Source organism: Cydia strobilella, chromosome 1, assembly GCF_947568885.1.
Source record: "Cydia strobilella chromosome 1, ilCydStro3.1, whole genome shotgun sequence".
Taxonomy (NCBI): Eukaryota; Metazoa; Arthropoda; class Insecta; order Lepidoptera; family Tortricidae; genus Cydia; species Cydia strobilella.
In genome coordinates, this window is record NC_086041.1 from 10488958 (window position 1) to 10515132 (window position 26175).

At 37.5% G+C, this 26175-nt stretch overlaps 1 protein-coding gene across 1 annotated transcript; it reads left to right on the forward strand.

The window, feature by feature from the left end:
• The first annotated feature begins 11031 nt into the window (after window positions 1-11031).
• On the forward strand, window positions 11032-23576 carry LOC134740878 (uncharacterized). The gene is made up of 5 exons (XM_063673534.1): window positions 11032-11279; window positions 14053-14278; window positions 19473-19603; window positions 22117-22275; window positions 22734-23576. The coding sequence occupies exons 1-5, from the start codon at window positions 11204-11206 to the stop codon at window positions 22919-22921; spliced, it is 780 nt and encodes a 259-aa protein (XP_063529604.1). The 5' UTR covers window positions 11032-11203; the 3' UTR covers window positions 22922-23576.
• The last annotated feature ends 2599 nt before the right edge of the window (window positions 23577-26175 follow it).

Here is a 26175-nt window from a genome sequence, read left to right on the forward strand (position 1 = left end):
TATATATGTTGCCTACTGATTCACAAATTACTACCTTGTTTTCTCTATCAACCTAGTGCTGCAATTGCTTAATGTTAAGCGAGTGGCAAAATTGTATGGACACATAATGACTGGATTTCATTGATAAAATAGCCATGGACTTGGCTGTACAAACTTTAGTTTTTTTTTAAATAACTGATACTTTTTTAGGCAACTGTAACTTTACTCGACTAAAGGTAACTTAATCGAAAACATTACTCTGTCGTCTGTCATAAGAAATTCTTCCTGCAGTAATTGTTCTGCTAATTTACCAATTTATATGCGAATCAATAGTCTCCTAAAAGTTAGTCGGAGAATTATTAGGGTACCTCACACTCATATCGTAACTAGATACTGGTATGTAGGTACACTTACACAATCTCACTGTCTCTCAAGTTATTACTTCAAAATTCTATTCGCTCTGCTTAATATACATATATTACAAGAGCAATCCTCGGATCAGATCCGATCCTAATTATGTTATCCGAAACGAACATCATAAATTACTAAACGCATGCTCCTATACCGGTTAATTAATGACGAAGTCTCGAGGTAACTTGATTAAAAACACATGCAGTCGAAACAGGCTGGCAGACATGATATGTCTGAATCTTAATATACGTCAGGTTCCGTTTGCTCCTACAGCCGTGTGTGAGTGGATATGCGCTCGCCGCATTAGTATGCTGCGCTACCAGCGCAGGCGCACGACGCGGATTTACTGTTAGCGCATCTGCCGGGTACAGGCAACAGGCGTTACACGTTGTCCTAGCTAAGATCTGAATGCGACGCAACCCATATGCTTTCCCAGATATATCTATGCGACTACACAATAGCGGAATATGTAGTGAGTGGAAACTCTGGCCAACAAGTTTTACAAAAAAAATCGACATCGGAATGCATTTAAACTGTTTTCCTGGGTCGATTATTTCCCATGCCAACATTATATGACCATCTTCGACAGTCCAACCGCCACCAAATGGTTACCAAAGCAAAGCGCGATAAAAAATACATATATAAATCGCTTAGCTTTTCTAAGCTAAACTTTCATCATCATCAATGGCCACTGCATCCATGACAGATGATTGCAACGCTGTGTCAAGAGCGGTTGAAAGAACCTAAGTTTTACGTCCATAATATTTTAAGAGTGCCCTCAATTATTCCAAGATTCGATTATCAAATAACTAACTGTGAGGTATAATAACCTTTCAAACAATTTAGGAATTTTCCAAATCGGTCCAACCGTCTTCCACATAGAATTTCCAAGCCCAGCATTATATCTAGCAGTAACTGAATGTGTCAGTCATGGTAATCGTTTTCAGAGCAGTCGAGACGGAAAATCGCTCTGTTACAAGGGCGGAACAATATCAGACAATAGAAATAGTTATTTGTGCAACAAGAGAGGAAAGTTGGTTCTTCTTGCGAGTGTTTATTTTGAGTCCCGAGAAAGCGAAAGACTATAATTGAATCACGAGCGAAGCGAGTGATTCTAAGTTAGAATCTTGAGCGTAATGAGGGACTCAAAAACACGAGATGTAAAATAACTTTGCTCTCGTGTTGCACACATAATTTTTCACCTCAGTAGTGAGAACATATTAAAGGTATGTATATGTATGTATGTATCATGTATTTCGAATTACACAGAATAATACAGAGACAAAAAAAGTATGAAGTGGCAGTTTATGGCCTCCACTAAATTAAAAAGCTACTTTGTTTCACTCCCTGGAGTGAGGAAAGTTGCACTTTCTTCACTCCCTGGAGTGAGGAAAGTCGCACTTTCCTCACTCCAGGGAATGACGAAAGTAGTCTTGTTCGAGCTGCTGAGGTGAAAATAATATAGCTGTATCCGAGAAATGCCTAATCAAGGAAAGCATACGCAGAACACCGCGCGCGAGTGGGTGTAGTGGGTGAGCGGGTCATATCGGGCTGGTAATCGACCGTGAAATCACTTTCTCGCAAAGCTGTGTCTATAATGTTCACTAATGAGTATTGTTATCTGCTAGTACCCTGCGAATTTTCCGAACAGAAAAACGTTGTTAGCATTATATCTCTGGGAACTGAAAACAATACCTCGACAACTTACATTGCTATAAGTTATTTTTTAAAGTTGTACTTAACTTTTATTTTAAATCACTTTTCAATCTTTTCACAGACATAATGAAAAAACGATATCGGTGCAGCGATAAAGTGTGCAGTGTTTTAGTATAACTGAATAGGTCAGAACATTATTCATTAATGAAAATACTATATGATTTGAAGGCATTTTTTGCAGAAAATTCGTTTTTATTAATTAAATAGCTTATAAGCGATAAAATTTTGGGTTGCTCGATTAATTTAACATGGACAAGTCACAGTGTCGCCAAAAAAATCACTTCCAAAGCCTCAATCAGCATGTCAGGTGAATCATCGTGTGAACCGCGCGCTTCCCACTGCAACGAATGACTCAATCGGTCACTTGCTCATTATCGTGACACGCTCAATTTCACGCACCATTGATGGACATCACCAAATATCTGACGTTTGGCAATTGTAGTAAGAGCTACCGGTTTGTAGTCACAATTATGTAATGACTAAACACTTTTGAATTGATCTCATATCACCACATGCTAAATTAAACTTTATTGTTTCAAATAGTTTCATATTATTAGACAAAACTATAAACTCCGAAAGCAAATTTCTTATAAGTATCTTTTTTTTACCGGGGGTAACTAGTATTTTGAATCTCAGCATGCTGTTATTGGTGCTAGACAAGAAACACATAAAAGTCACCTATTAGACTGCTACCATTTTTTTTTTAATGCCTCAATTGTCGGCAGTCGTACAGTCGTACCTAATGCGTTGTTAGGATCAAGTTTTGGTTCTCTAACTATTGCGCGATTGTTTTTGTTAGCAACATTGAATGAAATTCAGGCTATTCAAAATTAATTGTGCGTGCAAGAGCAATAAAAATGTAGTTTAAGTAAATACTTAGCTATTTATTTTGCATTATTAAAAAAATATATGTAAGTATACATATCTTTCGCTGCGGCACAAAACGAAATTTTGACCAAAATATCAGCGAATAAAAAAACAGATTCAAAGGTAACATATTCCATACTTACTGATACAATAGTTAGTTTAAAAATAAAAAGATAAATGCTGTAGACAATTAATATAAAACCTAGTTTTTAACTGAAGACTGTTGATCTGATAAAGAATGGGTTAATTAATTAGTTTCGTGGGGCTATGTTTATAAGATATATTCCTTGTATTTAATACTTAATTAGTTACTAAATAAATGAGACGCTTAACTTAGTTCGTGCAGATCAGGAATTCTCGCCATTTCATCTTATAGATAAATACTAGCTTAAAAAAATAAATCTGTAATCTCAAAGCATCTGCATTAAGTAAGAACTAATTAATTGACATCGCTATAACCTATTTCTACTTAAGAAATTCTTGAATGTCAAGTACTTCTATATAACCGCTTAATCGTCCTGGGAAAATGCCACATTGAACTGTTTACGCATTTCAATTAATTGCCCGGATCTTCCCACTGACCGTTCTTCTGAAGCATACCTATAAGTACTGGAATAAATTACTCCACCTACGTAGGCTGAGCAGCAAAAAGTTTCATAGCATCGTGTGCCTATCATTTTACTAGGCGTTACAACCGCTGTACATCATAGTTATACACGGCTAGTACTTACATATGCAACAACGTCTAAGGCCCACTTGTACCATCCCACTAACTCGGGGTTAAGCGGTTAAACCGTTAATCCAGTATCAAATTGTACTGGTAACCATGGTAACCCCAGGTTTAACCGGTTAACCCCGGGGTTAGTGGAATGGTGCAAGTGGCGCTAAGAATTGTAGACACGTAGCACGTATTTAGAACATTGAAAAGTACCATTCTTCCTTTTACCTGGCTGAAGAAGAAGGAAGGGCAATGTCTTTCATGTATGTATGATAATGTCGTTTGATTCTCATTTGCGATTAAAATGCATTAGATTAGAACATATATAATATGTATTTCTTAATATTTTTCCTATTTATTATTTTTTTGGTTTTAGGTACAGAATATCGGTTAGGGGTGCGATATTAAAGCGAGTTCGTGACGTGGGAGTGAATTCTGACTACTTAGTACCTACCAATAAATTTCTCGAAGCGTAATATGTATCTACAAAACATAAACACATAAATAGATTTAAAGAGAAGCCATATTGCTGCAAAATGACTAACTTGTATACAATATAGCATGCGTAAATATTACCTACAGAATGGGCAACTAAAGTTATCGACTCAATAAATTCAGCTTAACAATGCGAAAAATCGTTTTCGCACGGCGTTCAACAGCGCGAAAACTCCACAATCGCTACACTTTTGTGCACTCCTGGCGATTTACGGGCTACAAAGGGTTTACAAATTGGTTTACAAATCCTTTGTGCTTTGTCGGTGCTCGATGATCTGTCAAATAAAATTGTAATTATTATGTTCCCAAGCTTACACCGGTACCTATCGTTAGGCTTAGGCTGCGGTTTCTCTACCTGTCTGCAACAATTGTTTTAATTTTTACACAAGGCAACCACATTGCAGGTATATATAATTATTATGTATGGCTGAAAAACGATCGGGTAAACTGGCGTTTTTTCTATGGACATTGCAAAAGTTAACGATTTGGATCCGTTTTCTAATAAAACTTTCATCATACAAATTATAAGAAGTAATGCTTTAAAGTCCATTTATTTTATAATGTTGATAGGAAAGACGCATAACCTTAACTCATCTAATGTAGGTAGAAAAAATCCGGTGTCTCCTGTAGTCTCTGACATCTTTATTTGAGGAGAGCTCACTCTCATTGGCTCCTGTGCAGTGAAATTACTCTTTTAATATTATACTTTCTATAAGTAGTGTTTCGACTTTCTTAGATCGCTTAAACGAAAATGACTTTTCGCTTCCCTGTAGGTACTTATTGAAAGAAATCCTGATAACACCTTAGGTCGCACTGTGTATAGGAAATCTACCTACGACGAACAAGATGTTACATTTCCTGAGGCCTGTAGAATGTAATACCCCTCTAAAGAATGCAGGAGTGTACAAGCTGGACTGAGAATGTGGGCTTTCATATGTGGGGATATAGGTACGAAGCGAAGCATTTCTACTCGTGTGAAGTAGTGTTCTTAGTTCTTATACTCGTAGCTGATATCAAACACCGTCGACCAAATTCTGCAGTGGGAGCATGTCATGGACAAGGTCAATCACTCAATAAAATTCGATAAGCCTCTGGTTCTTGCCAAGGAGAAGTGATATTATAAAATGAAATAGGTATCATACACTAAAGAAAAAGTGACCAAGTCCAGCAAATATTTTAAAAATAACCAAATTTTTCATCAAATAATAAGATTTGTTCCCTAGTTGGAGATGTTACACTATGTTATTCCCAGAATGTTGCGTGTGGCTACGAGTATGTAAATAAGAAGCTGTACTCCCTTTTTGGCGAAGTTTATTTCGCCGAAATTCACTTGGCAACCAACTTTTCGCCAAAGTTTCATTTGACAAACCAATCGTTGGCATAACCTTACTTCGCAACCATTTCATTTCCCAACCCCATAGTTGGGAAATGAAAATGACGTACTAGGTTAGGTTGGATTGCGGCGGAAGCAGACTCCACTCGCCGTCGAAGAGTAGGGAGGAGGCGCGCTGCGCACGACCGAAATCTCCCACCCTAAATAAGGGTAGCGGGCGGCGAAGATGGAGGGTTTCCGTCGCTCCAAGCTGATCCCCTCGAGCGGGAAGCGCGTGGAAGCTCGGCAAAGCGCGTTTCTGCTAGGTCAGCCCGGGGGGGAAGTGTGATTTCTCCCCCCTTTATTGTTCTAGTCATTCTAGTCAGCTGCTGGTGGGTCCGCGGAGAATACGCAAGTGGACCCGTGTTCCCACCTAAAGCCAGCGAAGCGGCCAACGTCAGTTTTTAGCAGGTATTACGGGCAACATACACCCGTCGAGTCCTGCATAACCCGGGCTCCCTCTACAAGCCCGGGTATGCGTAAAAGCATTTTGTAACGAAAAAAAAAAAAAAAAAAAAAAAAGAGGTTGGATTATGTAAACTGGGAAAAGAAATTCGCCCAAATGAGATTTCTGCGAAAAGTTAGTTGGTAAGTGAAATTCGACATTACAATTTTCGGCGAAAAGGCAGAGAACCGAATAAGAAATATCCATGCATTAATAGGGATAATGGCTTTTCTCTACCACCTTGGGAAGTAATAGTCTGTCTATCTGATAAAGGAACAAGCAAGACAGGGCTGAGACCATTATAGTGTTGAATGGTAAACATATTTGTATAGATCTTGTTACTTACTTAAAATAGTTGTAATGTATAACTAGCTTTACGAGCCTATTTCGCATGTATTTTGTTAATTACTTTTGTATATACGAGGTGGTTTTGCACAATGTAATTTTGACAGAGGTGAATATATTTTTCCCCAGCCTCCCGTTTACCAACAAACGCTGTAAAAGGTTCGAAACGTCGGGATGTATTTTAAACTCATTATACGCGATATAATATCTGACTGCTGTTACACAGGTTTTTACCTAGTTCAGAAGTCAGGAGAAGAAGAAGTCATTTTATTTTATTTTTTTTTTAAACCCCATAAAATACTTTTATTTCTTGCTCCACTGCCCACTGGCCATTTATAAATATTTTATTCATTTCCTTTTTTCCTCTATCCGCTTGATTTTTACTTTAAGATAATACAGTTTTAACAAACGAATTATTAAATATTTAACAAGTTTGGGAACAAATCAAATTATTTTATTAAATATTTTGATTTGTGTTTTTTAAAGTCCTTTTTGCCCTTAGAGCTGGTCAAAGACGCCTAGTCTTACTAAGATGGCATATAGTCGAGAAATTCGGACGGGCACCGCCGTGGCGGGGTGGCCTAGGGGTTCATGGCGTTAGCCGCGATAGCTAAAGACGCCGGTTCGAATCCGGCCTTCACCACTGGAGGGCTTCTCGTCACTTTTTCTTTAATATATGACATGTAGTGTGAGTCGTGACGTGTGAGAGAGACTACTTAAAAAACACAAATCAAAATATTTAATAAAATCATTTGATTTGTTCCCAAACTTGTTCATAGATGGCAGCACCAGTCTCTCTCGCTACATGCCCTTAAAGCTGGTCAAAGACGCCTAGTCTTACTAAGATGGCATATTGTCGAGAAATACGGACGGGCACCGCCGTGGCGGGGTGGCCTAGGGGTTCATGGCGTTAGCCGCGATAGCTAAAGACGCCGCTCAAACAAATCCCTTACCATCATCACAGAAAAAAAACTCGGAGCGTGTGTTTCGTGGCATATATACATTTCACTAGTATTTATATATTCAACTAAGTATTTCAAAAAATCCTTCCATAAGCAGCGATATCGATGATGCAATTTTGTTTTAGTGGAAACCTTTAAGTGTAGCCCCCTACACCTGTGACGATGACGGGAGACTTTCCCAGGTAAGAGATTTGAACCATTTATGAAACAGTGCAAAAACATTTAACTCCCGGACTACTCGTATTTATTATACATAATTAATTTATATAATGTAATATCCCGAGTACACTCCGAGGTCAAACGACAAAAAAACTTAAGCTTACCATCAATTTTTTATACTGCTTTTAATTTCACGATCAGGGGTTTATCAAGAATTAGGTATTGTCTCATACTCACAACTCATATTAAATTCAATTCAATATCTTTAATGTCAAAATCTCAATTATATTCTCAAACGTTTTGCTCATGAATATTGCCCGCTTGAATTGCTGACTTCATTCTTTATAAACATACTAAGACAAACTAATATTATCTGTTTGTTCTCGCAGCGATGGTTGCCAGTCAAAAAGTTTTGAGTTTTTCCTTTGTAAGTGTCAAGATTTGATTACGCATTGATCCGTTTTTCCCTATACAGCTGATATGTATAAAATGTATTCAGTTCAGGCATCAATTCCGACAACAAGTACCTGTCAAGCGTCAAGTCAGGCATCAAGTGCAGGATGTGTCGATAGCTTTAAGCAGCGTAGCAAAAAATTTGGCAGGAGCTATCCAAGACCCTTATAGGTTCAGATAGCCTTTTTTTACGTTAGGAAAATGCGTTTACGTATGCCACCTGGCCCGGGGGCACCAGGAGCGATGATGGACTAACTAGTGGTAGGACTACTGTCTAAACCCACCAACGAATGCCGAGTCCGCCTTGTAGATGAGCGCAGCAGGGTCACTAAGCATTCGACCGCGTGCTATGCAGGTTCAGAGCCTACCGCGAACCACTTTGCAGTTTCGTTCATCTATGTGCCTCTCTATTGCTCGAATATGCAAAAGCGATAAAGAGACAGATAGACGAGTGAAAGAACGTAGTGGTTCGCGGTAGACTCTCTGTTTCTAAAGATTTTTTTATATGGAACATTAAAATGTCCGCCATTATTATTTGATATGCACAAAATAGTAAACTAAACAAAAAAGGAGCAATAAATCAACATAACCACAACAAGTAAAACCTCTACCACGGCTAGACTAGGTATGTACTATAGTATTGCAGGAAAAGCTATGATGAAACCCATCAATATAGTCGTGATAATTGCACGTTATGATGTTATGTCATATACTTACTGCAAACCTCGTGCTGCATGCTTAACGACATGAATGGCCAATCAAGCATTCAAATACAAAGAGTATGCAACAATCAAAATAAAATAAAATACTTTAAGCTTAATTAAAAGTTAGGTAGTACTTACTTAGTCAGATTTAGTAAGTTACTGATTAAAAAAAGGGTATTATTTTTTATTGAGTATTATCTTTTAACTGACCTTTAAGACACACGCCACAAATAAATTAAATATACTATTTGAATCCTAAATTAAATCGTTATTATTTTGAAAAGTCAATTAAATTTTATTTATGAGGAAGGAACGCACGTGCGAGACATATTAAATTTATAACCGGCCAAGTGCGAGTCGGACTCGCGTTCCAAGGGTTCTGTACATTACACAATTTTTAACAATATATTTTTTTATGAGAAATGTGAGTGAAATGTCTTTAAAAAACCCGTTAGGTTAGGTTAGGTTAGAAGAAAATAAAGTTTGCCAAAATAAAGCCTAAAGGCAAACTATACAAATGTAGTGCATAATTGTTTTCCATCGTATTTTCTGGGAAAGGTTCGTATTTGTCATGCTATTTCAGTTAACCTCAGTACTTTTTGCACCGAGACTGACTGAAATAGCAAGGCAGGTTCGTACGTTTCTGTAAAAATACAAGGGAAAATAATTATTGACTACATCTGTACTTACGGGGTCTCTATTGTTTCCCATAAAGTTTTAAGTCATAATGTATTGTTTGTCCACATTTTCGTTAGTCATAATTCGGTTTTTCTCAGAAACGCGTAACTTTTCATGGTTGCCATAAAACAAACCTAACCTATTTATAGGATAACCTTACGAAAATCCTGAAAAGTTAACGGTTTCAGAATTATGACTAATGTTAATCTGACAATCATTACATTATGACTTTCAATAATTATGTCAAACAAAGGGACCCCGTACTTACGTCACTATACAAACTACCTAGACACAGCAAAATTAGTTAAGATTGTCCAACATGAGAGTTGTTTTAAGTAGCTGGAATATTAATAACAAAACTTCCGTGAGACACAGACATATTAAATATATTATTAACGGGTCACTCACGTATTTTAAGTAGAAAAACGCCGACATGTTTCACTCCGTACCGAGAAGTATCATCAGGAGCTTGCGTTGACGGTGACGGACCGGCGCAGACTGCGGGCCGCAGCCCTCCGCGCCCGATGACTCGGCGCGGGCGCCAGTGGCGGCAGGGGGGCGAGAAACTACCCTGATTTACGGCATTATTGTCACATGATGGGTTGCACACAACACCTCCTAGCTCCTAGGCTAGGTAGCTCCTGATGACACTCCTCGGTACGGAGTGAAACATGTCAAGGGCGTTTTTCGACTTAAAATACGTAAGTGACCCGTTATTAATATATTTAATTTAGCTGGAATATGTTCATTTTAAGTTAACTGCGGTGGACCTTTTCGTTGCCAAGGCCAAATAAGCATTGTTCATTTAAAATGGTCATAGTCGTAGTCCCTCGCGAAGGACGTGAAAGTGAAGCAATGGTAGAAGTCAAGAGATTATTAAAAAAAATAGTAAACGTTGCGAACCAAACCAAAATAACCTGTAATAGTAATCAGTGTCAAAAGTGACGTTTTTAGTTGAAGAACTGTCACTTTTGACTGACAGATCAGTATCATAAAACAATTGACTAGGTACTAGTGGTAGTAAACTTATAAATCGAAATTTTGTAGTTAATTAAAATATTTATGATTAAACCTACGTAACATACGTATAACTTAAGTAGGTATGTGTTATTAACGCTCTACTACAAATGCTATACCAGATTTTTAAGGCTAAGCCTAAGCTAGGCTAGGATAAGGCTCGTCTCTGGCTGGGCTTGCGACACAGCAGTTTCAACACGAGAGCTGCACTCTAAACGCTTTGCACGACTGTTCCCACAGCCTTAGGCTGGGATTTCATTCGTATGATTTATTAGACGCATGTATGACAGATGCAATCTGTTAAGAACTGAAGACGTGTAAGGTATACATTTTTGAGCCTTCAAAATGCACGGTTTTCGAATTGCCATAAACAATACTTGTGCGATTTTTTTTATTTAAAAAGTCATCAATACCCTCTAAATTTAAAAAATACATATGCGTACTGAAAATATGTACGTGTTTTTGAGAACGGAACGTTTTTGACGATGGAAATTTTACAGTGCCAGTATTTATACTTATTCCTGAAATTTCAAACATGTTGGTATAGGTCAAGTCGACGATCAATGAATCAAAGCATGAGTATCTGTAAGTAATAACTAAAAATTCCTTACCAGTCAGAGTACCAGTTAGTTAACATACTTACTAATGTAATCGCGAACAAGAAACCTAGTCTTAAGTCCTTGAGGCATTTAATTACAACTCCAAAGTTTTAAACACCATTTGCGCGCGGTTTCTCTAAGGAGCCATTCGGCGTCCGCGTCAAACGAGAAAAACACGCACCATAGCTAATAGAGAATACAAATCAAATTTCGAACGTTCGCGTTCTAAATTTGAAAATTTATTTGTATTTCTTTTATTTTAAGGCGTTTTTAAGGGTTTAAAATGAGGAGCGGGTGGCCAGTGTTGGTGGTGTACGTGTTTGTGTGCCTTCAGTGCAGTTTGCAGTTGATACCATTACGTGAGTACCTACAGTATATTTCGGTGTAAATTGGGAAACTTATGTGCGCTATGATTTAGACGCGATATTGATTTTAATAGTTTTGAATAATATAATAAGATAATACTTATGATAATAAATAATTGAAGCTTACGCAAAACTGGTAACGTATTCATTCTGTCTGTCCTTACCACTTATCTCCATCGTTATAATCTTATAATAATACCGTACCCCCTAATTTTTTCTAGATTTTATAATATAAATAATTGCCCCGAAAATCAACGTTTTAAATGCATGAGAGCTGATGTTCTAGTGGTAAGGCACGAGACTTCCAAACCCCAGACGTTACTACGTACTACGTACTACGTAACTTCCAGACGTTAGTTCAAACTTTGGACGAATTTCAATAAGGCCTATCCTCTAGGATGAAAGGTCAGCTTGCGTAAAAACCGGTGCCTGCGTCAATTACTGGTAGGTACGAGTATTAGGTTAATTTCTCAAGAGAATAGAAAAAAAAATAACGAAATAGTTATTATGAATAAAGCTGTTTTTTTTTTCATAGGTTATGGGTCGAAACTTGAAACCGATAGAGTGCTATGAGAAAAAATCAAGTAAATCATATAAGTTAAAACTTTGTTTTCTTGCGGCTAATTTATCCACGGGTGTTTAATGGATTAAATCAAAGAACTTATAAAGGATATCGATAGAATAATAATTATTGATAAAGGATTGAAAGAGAAGTAAATAAAGATAAATAATAATTTTTAGCAGGTCATATATAATATACATCTGTATTTTACGAAACATTGCTAAGTAAAGTTTGTATCTAGTACTTAACTACATATTTCTTGAGGTATCTTTCACTGAAAAATTTTGGTTAAATGATCGTTATTTATGGAATCGGGAGTTAAATATCAGAATGGAAATTATACGGCGAATCCATTTTAAACCGAACTTTCATTGTTCATCGAAAAAAAAATCTTGAAAGTAATAAAACTCCAACTAGGTCCAAATGTATTACTTTCAGCCGCTTCACATATAAGCAATGAGTCACTTTCAGAGCATGAGACATGAAAAATTATGATGTGTTCAAAACGCGAAAGTTTTAAATGTCATAAAATTTATCTACTTATGATATACCTTGACGAAGTAAATTATTTTAACGTTAAAAAATACCTTGTTAAAATGTTTCATGTACCTAGTTGCAGTCGCGTTGAAATGCTAATCAACGTTTATACTATTGCAGTCATAAACATACATTTTAGCAAAATGTATAGCCCAGAAAATGTGAATATTGTTTTAACAATTTTTGATTCTGCTGACGTACCTAATTGAAAATATGCTATAATCTGGTACAGAGAAAAAAATACCTATCCCAATTTATAAAACCGTTAGAAAATATTTTTCACTATTAGATCTCTCTCAACCTCAACATATATGACTGATTGGTCCATGGAATCGTCGCGCTTCTATCGTTTTGCACAATCTTCTGGCTGGCCCAATATTCACGCGGTTTTTCGTTAATGAAGCTTTGTTCTTTAGGATAATAATAGTAAGTCATTGAAATATTTGTTGAGCTTTAATTTAGAGTGTATGCCATGATAGAGGGAGCACTAATTTGGACACTAAATTCTGCGTAAGACTATATGCAACTAGGACTGGTATATTGCAATAGTTTAGGTCACCTTGGTTTCGCTCGTGTAAATTATAAACGCATTAAACTCTCGAGGATTTAAAGCTGAGGTCACAGTGAAAACCGGAACAAATTCCGTTCAGATTGTTTGCAATCGATGCAACAACGGACTTCCTCTCACGCCGTGCGCTCATGTAGGTAAGCGTTTAAGATGCCCTTCGGATTCGGATTAATTCGTGTTATTGTCTGTTTCTGTAACACTTTATTTTAGAATACGAGAGATATTTTTAAAGCTAAGTACATCTAGTAAATCATAGGGCATTATGTATGTTAGGGGTGTATAGCCTGATGTACTTACCCATTTCCGTGTCTGAGATCATATAGAGGCCAAACTGCCTCTAAAGTCTAAACAGACCTATCTGTAGCAGAGCGATAGCAAGTTTTGAGCATACATTATTTGTCATAATTACGCCCTCCCTTTCGCTCTACGAATTACACTGCTGTAGGTGCAAGCATAGTTTTCATAGAGCTACATTTGCCCGTCGGCGCAGCATATATCCAGCGAACAAGCGCCTTGGTTCTATATAACTTCTATACGAGTATTCTCACATCAAAGTAGCTAGTCCGCCAGCGCTATGTAGGATGGTTTCGTGAATTAGCCAGCTGTTAGGCATGCGTATACGTTTGCAGTTTGCGACAGAACTTAGGGCTCATTTACCTACTAACGCGGCCGCGGCTACGCTTGCGTCAAGTATTTACCTTGGTTATAAACGCGATTTCTTGCTTGGTGTAAATCACCAATCGCCAAATTAATGTACCTACCTACTTAGACACTTAAATCTAAGAAAACACATAATTTGCACATAATTATCTCCTTTATAAACAGTCATTCGTAAAGTTGTAGTTGTTAAATCACAGGTTACCAGATGGGCAGAGAAAAACCAAAGGACAATCTTCTTCTTTAATATTTTGATGTGTGCGTACCTACCTAGAAAATTATGCGGAGGACAGAAGACAATAGAGTCAAATTATATTCTCCAAATATCGATTACCCAGTACCTAAGGAATAACTACATTATTCAATCTTAAAGTCGACGATATATAAGAAAGAGTAAGAAACTACACATTAGAACAAGCAATAATTTTGTCTTAAAATTCCAGCGGACTTCATCCATCCCTGCTCCGAACTATCAGACGAATGCTTTACTCAAGCCACACTGGATGCCATCCCTGGGCTGGTGAAGGGCATCCCGGAGGCCAACATCCCGTCCCTGGACCCACTGTACCTGGACAAGAACATTAGCATGAACCTGCCCGGCAACGTCAAGATGACCTTCCATAATGGCAGGCTGATCGGGCTCAGTACGTGCGTGCCGCTTAAAGTTTCGTGAGTATTTAATACAAACTATTATGTACATATATTGTAGCCGGCTAACTAGAGCGGTAGAAAATGAAAACTAGGTTCTTATAGTAAAACAATATAATAATAAAATATGTACAATAAATTAAACTAATTTCTGTCAGTACACGAGTCAAAACCAATAAAATATCGTCACTGGCCTTAACGTTTTCGATTTCCAATCTTCGTCGAGCCGAACGATGCATTTCCGCAGCGGTAGTAGCAACTGCGGGCTACGCGGGCTCACCAGGCGCAAGCAGATAAAAACTTCAGGAGCGAATATCCAGAAAATAAGTAGCTTCAATCATGCGTCTTCAGTTTTAAACCAAAAGAAAGGGCTGCAACAATCGTGCGTTCTTAGTTTCCGGGTTGAAACCTAACCCAAGCCTCATTCAGTTACAAAAAACCAGTGACGTACAAATAAGACTTGGATTAGGTTTAATTTAAACATAAACTTAATACTATACAAATTTTACCTGCATTAGACGCCCTCGTATTACTATCGTATTAATACTTTTAACACAAATCACATAAGCATGGAGTCACATTAAATAAATATTAGTAATCAGTTGTGGGTTATTTGCAACAAAATTCCCAGAGAAAAATTATGAGAAAAAACAAAAGACGGGCGAATGGCTTAATTTTTTTTTACAGCCGGCCAGTGCTCGCGGTGGCTGCACTATGCAGGTTTGCCATGTTACAATATGTCGGCGGCAGATCGTAAAATCGGGCATATCGAGATATTCCTAGGCATATCATGAAACGCCGCAATTTCATGTTCTGGCTAAGATTAACCCAGGCATATCACGATATGCCTTATAAAAGAGGCGGCAGATCGATAGGAGCAATGTATTCGTCGTAAGTTTGGTTTGTGGTAAGATGGCGGAAAAGTATCAGCTGATCGAGTTTAACTGTTATTCATCTACGGCATCATACTTGATTTAGCTGATAGCTTGATTAGATCATGAAACGCCGGTATTTCATGATCTGACTGTTGCCGACCACTAGGCATATCGTGCAAACTTCAAGGGTTTCAAGTGGAAAGATAAATATTAATATAAATTAGATAAATATTGTATGAGGCGGCTATATTTTACGGTTTTACAATAAAACAAAATGCGAAATCAGCCAAATCACGTATGATGCCGATGATAACTAACAGGTGCTAACAATTAAACTCGATCAGCTGATGCTTTTCCGCCATCTTACCGCAAACCAAACTTACGACAAATGTGCGACAAATACATTGCTCCTATTGATCTGCCGCCCCTTATATAAGGCATATCGTGATATTCCTGGGTTAATCTTAGTCAGATCATGAAATGGCGGCGTTTCATGATATGCCTAGAAATATCTCGATCAAGTTATTTTACGATGCGCCCGGCATGAAGCTAGGAATATCAACGAATGCATTGATCTGATCGATTTGCCGCCTGTTTTATTAGGCAGATCGTGATATGCCTGGGTTAATTTTAGTCAGAACATGAAATGGCGGCGTTTCATGATATGCCTAGGAATATCTCGATATGACCGATTTCAAGATCTGCCGCCGACAGGTACATTAAAAAAATATACTGCTCCTTGAGGAAATTGCTACGAAACCGTACCGTACCGTACTGTACATTGTGTAAATTGTCAAGTATATGGACTTTACCAACTTTACTTTTATGGGTTATCCAACCATGGTAAAGAGCCATGCCAGCCATGCTTTTGTGATAAACCGATAGGGAACGATTCTTTCACCTATTTCTTTCCACCTATAGTTATAACAGCGAAAATAGCAATGTCATTCGTTATGACTAATTATACGTAGGTATGTCATAAATAGCTATCAGGGTATTTAAGTTGCGTTTTTGCCTCGTTGCTATAAGCAAAGCTTTTTTCAAGTAAAGTATTATGCTTTCGAAATGACGCGCTTAATGATTTATACTTGACCAAGGGATTAACGACATTAGCATTACATGATGCATAATAATTGACACGATAGGTCAAGAGCATCGGTCTATGCAGTCGGTAGTTTTATAGTCAATCTAGTTAATTATCATTTATTTCTTGCAAAGACAGAAGGTACAGTTATGTCGCCATTTTATGTCAAGGAATGTCAACTGGTAATTAAAATAATAGCGTCAAGATTAGCAAAGTATAAGATGCAAACCCTTGTAAGACGAACAGAAAACTTTACAAACTTTCCGGAGGCAAAGCACGTTTCGCTTAGAACAGTTATTAGAACTATATTGAATATATTCATAGCTATACACCGCTTCGAGTAATTATCCCGGAATTGGATATTTGATTCAACATAAATATGTTAAATATTTACCTGTCACAAAATAAATTACCGACTAATACTCACATCTTCAAACCCACATTACCTACACTTCAGTTGCTAAAAAGCCGCTGACATTGACCATGCAATATTTACATGGACAATATTTGCTGTTATTGGCTCATAAAAGAGATCATACAGTTTTTTTTATGTATTATGTACCTTGACTCGTTGGTACGAGTGTTTTTAACCTTGATCTCTGTTTAGCTAGGACACAAAAATATGTGATGATGAAATGAAAGTCAACTTATTATTGTAGTACCTACAATATTATACATCGGAAGAAGAGTCGTATTTTTTATTGCTGATTACTGTAATAAGTACTACTAATGCCGATTGGCGTTATAATGTAGGTACATATATGTAGCATATGTAGTACCTAAATCACTCGGATAGTATGTTTCCTGAATTGCCTCGCCTCGTCGTTGGATAACCTCAATTATAATAAACGCAATGTAATTACTTATGACACCTGCTTTTATAATATGTAATTTTAAATCTATGCAGATTGTACGTCTCCTTAATTACATACCGTTTTACTGTATTTTTATGTGAGTGAACATTTTGGTCGAATTAGTTCTTTAATTTACTACGCGTGGCGCTGCACATCAAAACTATGAAAAACGCTGGGGTGTCCATCAGATCTGGAGTTCCTGGACGGTCCTACCGCACTGTTTCTTTTAAAAAAATCCTTTACAACTTAAAAAGACGGAGCCCCGCTTCGCGAGGCTCCTATTTCTGGGCGGTTTGCCCTTCGGGCATCTGAAGCTACCTAACGAACCTAACCTACCTACCGATTTAGTGTGACGTCCGTAAAGCGGGGCTCCGTCTACTTAAGTTGTGAAGGAAATGTTTTTGGCAAAGAAACAGTGCGGTGGGACCATGGTAAAAATAAATTACCTGTAGACCCACTGGCGAACACTGTTTAGAACGGTGGGACAACGGGTAAAAAAATACACGTGGACCCACTGTGGGTCAAAGCAGTGGGACCACGGTTAAAACGCGCGTGACGATGGTGGTGTGGTATAAAAGTTAATATAAATTTATAAAACAGCAAACCATGGTCACTCTCTGACAACCATCACGTTTACGTTGACACCATTGATCCCACTAATAGTTTACCTTCGACAATTTACAAACGCAAAAACGTTTGTAAATTGACGACGCCGTTTGTAAACGGCGGATTCTTACAATTTGTCTGCAACATATACAGGGTAACCTTAGCCATTGGACAAACCCTGAAATCACACGTAGGATTACTTCTCAGAAATGCTCTAACGTTAACACTTTTTTTAATTAGAACAAAAAATTATAAAATAAATTTTCAAACAAAAGTTATTTCCAATAATCGACAACAAAAAGAAACATACTGTATTAATCATTGGCAGTGCTTTTGACAATTTGTTCGAAAATGTGCGGCAATGATGACATTCAGTCATCATCAAAAGCATGGAGACTATATAAAGGAGCCAAATCTCTATGTATGAAAAGTGTCCATCAAAAAACAGTAATTAGGCGGCGCCACCATACACCGAAATACTACCAAAAACAAACTACGTAATTTGGTCGGGTTATTTGTTGCCTTATATGTTATACTCATGTCCCAGAGCCTAACTAGCGCCACCGGAGAGATTAGGAACTATTATTTAAAGCTGAAAGCGGTCACTTTTGCAACAATTCTGCCATAAGAGATTATTGGCATCCTTTCTATACCATCCATAATCAAAAGTCAAAATCGTATTAGTGTCATAAATAAAAAAGATAATCAAAAAGGTCGAACAAGGTTTCATACTATTTATTACCTCAGGAGCCACTAACACATACAGGCTGCTCCAAAGTAAAAATTCGTAATTTGTTAATTTCTTCGTAACCGCTACACCGGTTGTTATGATACTTTGTACACTGGTTCAAAATACCCTAATAGGTACATATGTACATTTCGGCTGTGTCCAATGGCTAGGGACACTCTGTATAATACATATTATATATCAAATATATTATATTATATTATGAATACGAAACTAACTGTCTCTCTATTACCTCTTCAGGCTTAAACCGTTGATCCGATTTAGATGAAATTTGTTATAAAGATAATTTCAGGCCCCATGAAGGACATCAATATATTTTTTATAATTTCAACAATCATTCCGCGAGGACGAAGTGGCGGGCAAAAGCTAGTGTTTGAATAAGTTGAATGTTCGTCGAGAAGCCCATGTGTCCGTAAAACAATTGTGACGTATCCTTCACTGGCCTTGTGGTCCGCGGGAGGTAGAGGATTTCCCACTGCATTGTAGTTTATAAGTAACAACGTAACCAGTGTTCACGCATCTTGTAATTAGCTTGGAAAAACTCTATGCATTATTCATTGTAGAAGAGGTTATCGTCGGTATGTCGAAACGCATTGCCTGCCTAATCATTATTACGCCTCGACCTTTTCTTAATTCTGTAGCTTAACTCAGTCGGTATATTAAAATTTGATAGTCAGTATTCCTATTTTATAGATTCGACCCGTTTGCAACTTGCGCGTTATCGTACGTTATAATTATAATAGCTGATATTTTAGTCTGGTTTGTCAGGAAAAGTTGAACAAACGGTCAATCCACACCTGGGCTTAAAAAAGTTATTCAGGTATCAACCCATTACATTCGTAATTACAATTATTATTATTACTTTTATCTCAAAGGTCTGTTGTGAATAGCAAATTCTTTAAATTTAAAAAATAAAAAATTCTTTACTCTACTTACTTACTAGTTATTAGTAATTTTTTAAAAATCCTATAGCATTTGGTATTATAAAAAAAGTTTAACGATACCCTTAAAAATAATACAAACTGATTTATGTATACTTTGTTGGCAGGTCCCGCCGGGAGACCCGCAAGTTCATCTTCGATATCCGCTGCAACTTCACCATCAAGGGCCACTATAGTCTGCAGGGCAGGATCCTTCTCTTCAACCTCGACACCGACGGCAACGCCAAGATCAAAATATGTAAGTTATTTCTCTCCTCGATCCTGGAGGCTGAGGATCATGATTATATATAGCACTAGTTTTTACCACCGTTCTCCAGACCCTTCTGATTTGGTCTAGCTTGGCAATGCTCGCTGTTTAACAATAACGATTCCAATAGTACCAGGGGATACTTTTGCGTGGCATCCGTCCATCAGATATGTGCTCTGCCTCTGCTTCTTTTTAGTCAACCATAATAGATGTGAATTCTCTTATTCTTAGCTGAATATTCAAAGAATGTCAATATACTTTGAAAGTGTGCTGTCTTTTGTTGTCATCGTCGCTTGATGCAGGAGAACTATTGTAACTGTGACTCGATATCTGTAACAATTCTGCGGCCACGCTTACCCCCTTATTCATACAACTTTACGGGCCTGATTTAGTTAAATAATGTTTTATCCCTTTTTTACAAATACATGTCAAAATAAAAAAATATTTCTGTATACCCTTTGCACTTATACAGTTGTAAAAAAGCTATAGTCGACACACACACACACACACACATCTTAGCTTTAATTAATTTTAGCTTAGTTTAGTTTGTAAGATATTCATTTTAAGTATATGTTCGGTTACTTTGTATGTAACTTTGGTAGGAAGAGCGGGATCTCCTGCCACAAGTATAATTTTACTTACTTGGAGATTCCAACCATAATTTGCTGTACACAATATTGTAACCAATAAACGCTTTTTCATTTTTTTCATTTTTTTTTCAAAATGACAAAGACTAGTAACGCGTTTATGAATAACGCCATTAGACTATAGTTCACCTCGGGTGATCAGTTGATCACTTGCCAGGATTCATGGAACTGCATACGTATGAGGTGACTGTCCAACTATGAATGCATTTTTTATAGATTGAGGGAAAAAGTTTAATTTTGTCATGAAAGAAAAAAGATTATAAAAAAAAGAAAGAAAAATATTTTATCTGCACACACCCATAAATACAAACAATAAATTAAATAAGTGTGCCAGCCAAAAGGCTCAAACTCAGCATTGTGCTACAGCACGAAGGTTGCAGCGCTGATTTTCAGCTAGCTCCTTATTGGTGACAACCAGACCACATACACACAATATACATCGTCAGTACGAGGTCAGTACAGTTAAAAAAAAAAAAACCGGGCAAGTGCGAGTCGGACTCACGCACGAATGGTTGGCACGGCCATTACGCAAAAAAACGGCAAAAAAAACACGTTTGTTGTATGGGTCCCATACAACAAATCCGTCTGTCCGTCTGTCTGTCTGTCACAAGGCTGTATCTCATGAACCGTGATAGCTAGACAGTTGAAATTTTCACAGATGATGTACTCGTATTTCTGTTGCCGCTATAACAACAAATACTAAAAAGTACGGAACACTCGGCGCGCGAGTGCGACTCGCACTTGGCCGGTTTTTTTACGCACGATTCCAATTCGCGCGCAAGGCAATGCGCGAACGAAATCCACAAACAGCCAATTAAAAAAATGTAAAAAAGCTAATATTTTGGTATTTCTAACCGATGGATGAAGATCAAATCGATAAAATGTTATGTTTAAGGATGACTCACGTTAGACCGGGCCGTGTCCGGGCCGGAGCTTCCGGCGCTTATTTTTCTATGAAATGACAGGTGATCACGTGATGCTTTCCATAGAAAACGAAGCGCCAGAAGCTCCGGCCCGGACACGGCCCGGTCTAACGTGTTAGTTAATTCATTAATGTAATTTACGAAATCATTTAATCTATAAATTATGTTTAGTGAGATAAAACCTCTTTTAACCAACATTTGAAACCCAATAGTTGGTTTAAAAAAATGTATTACTCGACCAAATTAAGAAGGCTCCGTTTCCATGCATATTATTTAGCGATCAGTTACCTTCTTAACTCAGTCGGATTATATAATGAAAAAGCACGAGTGTTATAATATACTGAAGAAGCACGCGTGTTTAATATCTAGGATTATGAGCCAAAAATCAGTGGAATGAAAACGTCGTTTTGAGCAAGTGTGTTGAAAATACCTATATAGTTTGCCTAATTATGATCGGTGGTCATTTTTATTCACAGTGGGGTTGGCAACTGTCAAAGGTTTGCAGAGATGGCGCCATCATAGCTTGCCTCTGTTTCTATGAGATTTTGATGAGATTTGGCTTAAAGGGCTGGCATCCAGGGCATTAAAAAAACAAAAATTTGACACAATTCGAGGGATTGACAGGGCAAGCTATGCTGGCGCCATCTGCTAATTATTTCGACCGGCCAACCCCATTGGTCGTGTCAGTTTTTATTGTCACTTATTAATTAGCACAAATAAGGTATGAAATTAATAAAGTGAAGATTAATGTATTAAAAAAATATGTACTTATTAGCGTAGTTAATTACTTACCTACTAATTATAGTCATAAATGATGACTGTTATTGAACAGAATTACAGAAACAAGAATTTATTTCTTTATATTTTTTCAGATCTACTGATACTTTTTTTAGTATGCGTAAGTTATTAATTTTACTTATTCACTTTTATTCAGGGAACCAACGTATCCGCCTGGAGGTTTTGGAAAAGGTTGTGATGGACAAAACTACGGGCGAGGGGCACTACAAGATTAACTCTTACAAGTACAAAGCTGACTACGGCACCGACCTCAAGCTCAACCTCACAAACTTATTCCGAGGAAGCGCTGAAATCAGTACGTACTCGTAATTCTCTATTATTTGGTACTTATTATAATGCTTGTAAAATCCAATTTATGCTGCGGGACTGCTTACTTAGAAGTGAGTAACTAAGGTATGTAGCTACGATTAAAGTGTTTAAGTAGGTATTGTAGGGGTAGTATTAGTAGTGTTGTATTAATATAGGTATGTAGTATATAATAGCTTACTAATCCCAATTAGGCCTAGTTTCCCCTCGGGGTTGGAAGGTCAGATGGCAGTCGCTTTCGTTAAAACTAGTGCCTTCGTCAATACTTGGGATTAGTTGTCAAGCGGACCCCAGGCTCCCATGAGCCGTGGCAAAAATGCCGGCATAACGCGAGGAAAAAGAAGAGTATGTAGTAGTTTCGGTACGGTAGTACGAATATAATTCATGTATGTAACGCGTACCCTTAAAATGTTTATAGCTCTTACAGAATCACCCTTCTACTTCCAGGTGCAAACATCCTGCAAGTCCTGAACCAGAACTCGCAGCTGGTGGCGCAGGAGTTCGGCGCCCCGATCCTCGAGTACGCCATCGACTACGCCATGAACGTGACGCAGCGCTTCTTCAGCGCTTACACTTACCAGCAGATCTCCAACGTACCTATTACGCCTGAATTCTTTGAGAAGGAAAAGAAATAAAGTAATAAAAAGGCTAGCATTATAAACCTACTACATATTTACACGAGCAGAGGTACAAAATGTTTGGCCGAAAATACCACACGGCACCTTAAGCAGACAAATTTGGCGAACAGACTCGCATGTAAAAACGGAGTTTCTAAAATGTTCTGTGTAATATTTTGGGGTAGTAAGAATTTAAATCTTGTAGTTTGTTATTCCTTCTACAATATTTTTGCTGATGCTTGGAGTCAATTACGAAATCTATGTTCAACGAATTTTGGTTACCTATTATTTCGAACTGGCTAGGAACATGCACATGAAAAATTATTGATTACTAAATCGGAAAGAATTTATATCTAAGATGTACGTGTATAGGTACTCGTATCTTTAAATTCCCTTTTCTTTTATTCGTTTATCAGGTGTTTTCGTAACCTATGAAGAAGGCTCAATTTGTTTTACTTCAACGACGAGCTAATTCGCTATGTATGTCTAGCCTAGGTTTCTACTTATACAGTGTTTGTGTGATATTTTAGTTTTTTGCTAATATAATTTATTTTTATTTTGTTTTTATACTTTGGGGTACAATGCAGTGGTTTGAAAACAACCGACTGCTTTTTGATACGATTGTTTATAAACTGGTAATTTATTTTACATTTTGAATACATATTTTAGTATAGGTTACTTACCTTTTTTTAATCTAATGAAAATTACCCGCTTTGCCTTTCTTACAGGTACATAAATAATAACAATTATTGACTCACACTACCTAATGTACTCTAACCCCTTGACAATATAGCCGTGTTAAGGTATATTTGGCCGCTCAAATTTAATCTGATATTGAGTATAAAAAAAATTCACACTTACTTATAGGTACTTGCCTGAATGATAAACAAGATATTTTCCATAAGCTTGACGTTCGGCAAGTGTCTAGATCTAATCTCCGTCACGACGCCGTTAAGTTGATGGACTTTTACGTGTGGTACCCAAGCAACAATACATTAGGCAACGGCACAACTGCAGAAGTGCAGATGCAACGGTGCGCCACAGAACGTTCAAGAGAAGAACACAGTATGTGCGTATCGTACAAGATACTGTCACAGCATTTCCCCGTTCGTACCTACACGCAAGCCGTAATCATGCTCAAATGCCGTGTCACTTGCGTTACGTAACGACTCGTTTATAGGTTAAAATACTGGAACGCTATGTGCAAAAGTTAATTGCGGTCGAACATGGCATCACCATCACAGAATAGTATGTAATGTACTTATAAAGTTATCTAAGTAACTAATCTTAATCTAATGTTTACTAAAACTAATGATAATACATAGACATAGTATATACAAGTAGTGATAATATAAATGATGTTTTTTTTTTCTAGTTTCAGTAGGCCGAGTACATGATTGACGCGACAGTATCTCGCCGCGAGATAGACTACCCGTCTTTTACTAACTGTATGAATTAAAGGGGGACGGGTAGTCTATGTCGCGGCGAGATACTCTCCCGCCAATCATGTGCTAGCCTGGCTGGACATATATATTTATGTCCAATGACATTCCAGCTATGGCTAGGTAAATATCTAACTAACCATAGCTTGAATGTCATCCAGTTGTGCATTTTTATTTTTCAAGTTTACGAATATGATGGCGTCAAGCATTATTAATTTTCCAGAAAGTTGTCAGTTTTCCATGTCTTAAGTAATCACTTGTGTGCAAAATTTTCTCAACTGATTACGATTTGTACCTATATTTTATCGTAGTTTCTTCTCCGCCAATATAGACAAGATACAATTAGAAGATATCCTCGTTTACATCGACTGCATACCGGGTAGGTATGATCCGTGTCCACCCACACTTTGCTTTCACTGCACTTCACTGCTGCACTATTGTAGCCATCAAGCAGCTGTGAAGGAGCCTTTTCATTATCAGATGGTTGTACTGTATCTGCTGATATATAAGTGGGTACTTTTCGTTTGTCAATATAGTACGACCAAAAATCATCGTGTCGGTTCGAATGGAGTTATCACACTGATGCGAGTTCAGGCGTTTTAAATACAGAATACTAAAGTCAAGGGGTAACCGGTAAAGATTTTATTGCAAAGAAAGCACTTAGAAAAACAATTGATGTTCCTTTATCCATGCTGCTAAGAAATGAACTACTTGCTACTGCAGAGCAAATAGAGCAATGAGGCACAGTGGATTTGTCAGTGGACATACGAAGTGTGACCTGTGTCGGTCAACAAGGACACTCGTAAAGAAACTCGATGGAAAATACACAAAAATACTCCTATTCACTATCAGAAATCCCAGCAGGCTTTAAAGTGGTACAGGGGGAGGGCTACTATGTAAACTGCAGTTGTGTGGAATCCATATTGTATGGGAATCATCAAGAATCGCGTTTGTGTTATCCATCGCATAATTCAATTAAAGATACCTGGGAATACACACGTGGGAATAAATTACCTACTTACAAATGTAACAAAGTTTGGTTTCTGCTTTCCAGTTCTGATTATTTATCCACGAGGTGGCATGGTGCGCCTAGGATTATGAAAGCCTAATCGCGTCTAATCGGCGACGCCCGCGCAGCGTCGAATTCGGACCGATTCGCTCGTTGTACTGGTAATTGGCTATTCGCAAAGTGATTGTTTATGGAATGCTTTTGTTTTGTAAGATATTACAAAACAAATTCGATAGAATTAATGGCGAATCGGATCACAGACCGAATCGGATGAAAATTCCGTTAATATCTGAAATATTGCATTGATATGAGCACACTAAAATTTCACCGTACGTTTCTTCTGCCTGCGACGTCAGTCGTAAGAAATAGTTTAAGTATCAACAGATTTTTAGTCTGATCTGATTCGCCCTGTGATCCGATTCGCCTCGGTCTACCCTACTAGTTGATACTTATTGGACATGTTACCGTTCAAGATATTCAAATATTAATTAAAAGATAAACAAGAGTAGGTAACTTTTTGGTACTTTTGAGCAATGAGCCCCAAAAATGTCCGGAACAGTAAAACATAATCCGTCCAGTTATTAAATAAAACTTCTACTCCAGACACAATACGACAATTTTGTTCTTTTTTCATATATATAATTTTTCAATGTCGTTTTGTTATTGCTATTTTCCGAATATTAACAGACAGAAAAGTATTTGAAAGAAAAGCAATTCGTTTGCCTGTCATTGTAAAGTCACGCGAAGTAGCTTACTCCAGTCGACTAAGATTAGTTTTGTAAGTTTAATAAACTAAGCTTTAAATTCTTGGAAAAAACAGA

What these genes read in the sequence shown, in the direction of transcription:
- LOC134740878 (XM_063673534.1), top strand. Translation starts at nt 11,204, where the DNA reads ATGAGGAGCGGGTGGCCAGTGTTGGTGGTGTACGTGTTTGTGTGCCTT. An exon ending in TTTGCAGTTGATACCATTAC is followed by an intron (nt 11,280 to 14,052) that starts GTGAGTACCTAC and finishes TTAAAATTCCAG; the next exon opens with CGGACTTCATCCATCCCTGC. An exon ending in CCGAGGAAGCGCTGAAATCA is followed by an intron (nt 22,276 to 22,733) that starts GTACGTACTCGT and finishes TTCTACTTCCAG; the next exon opens with GTGCAAACATCCTGCAAGTC.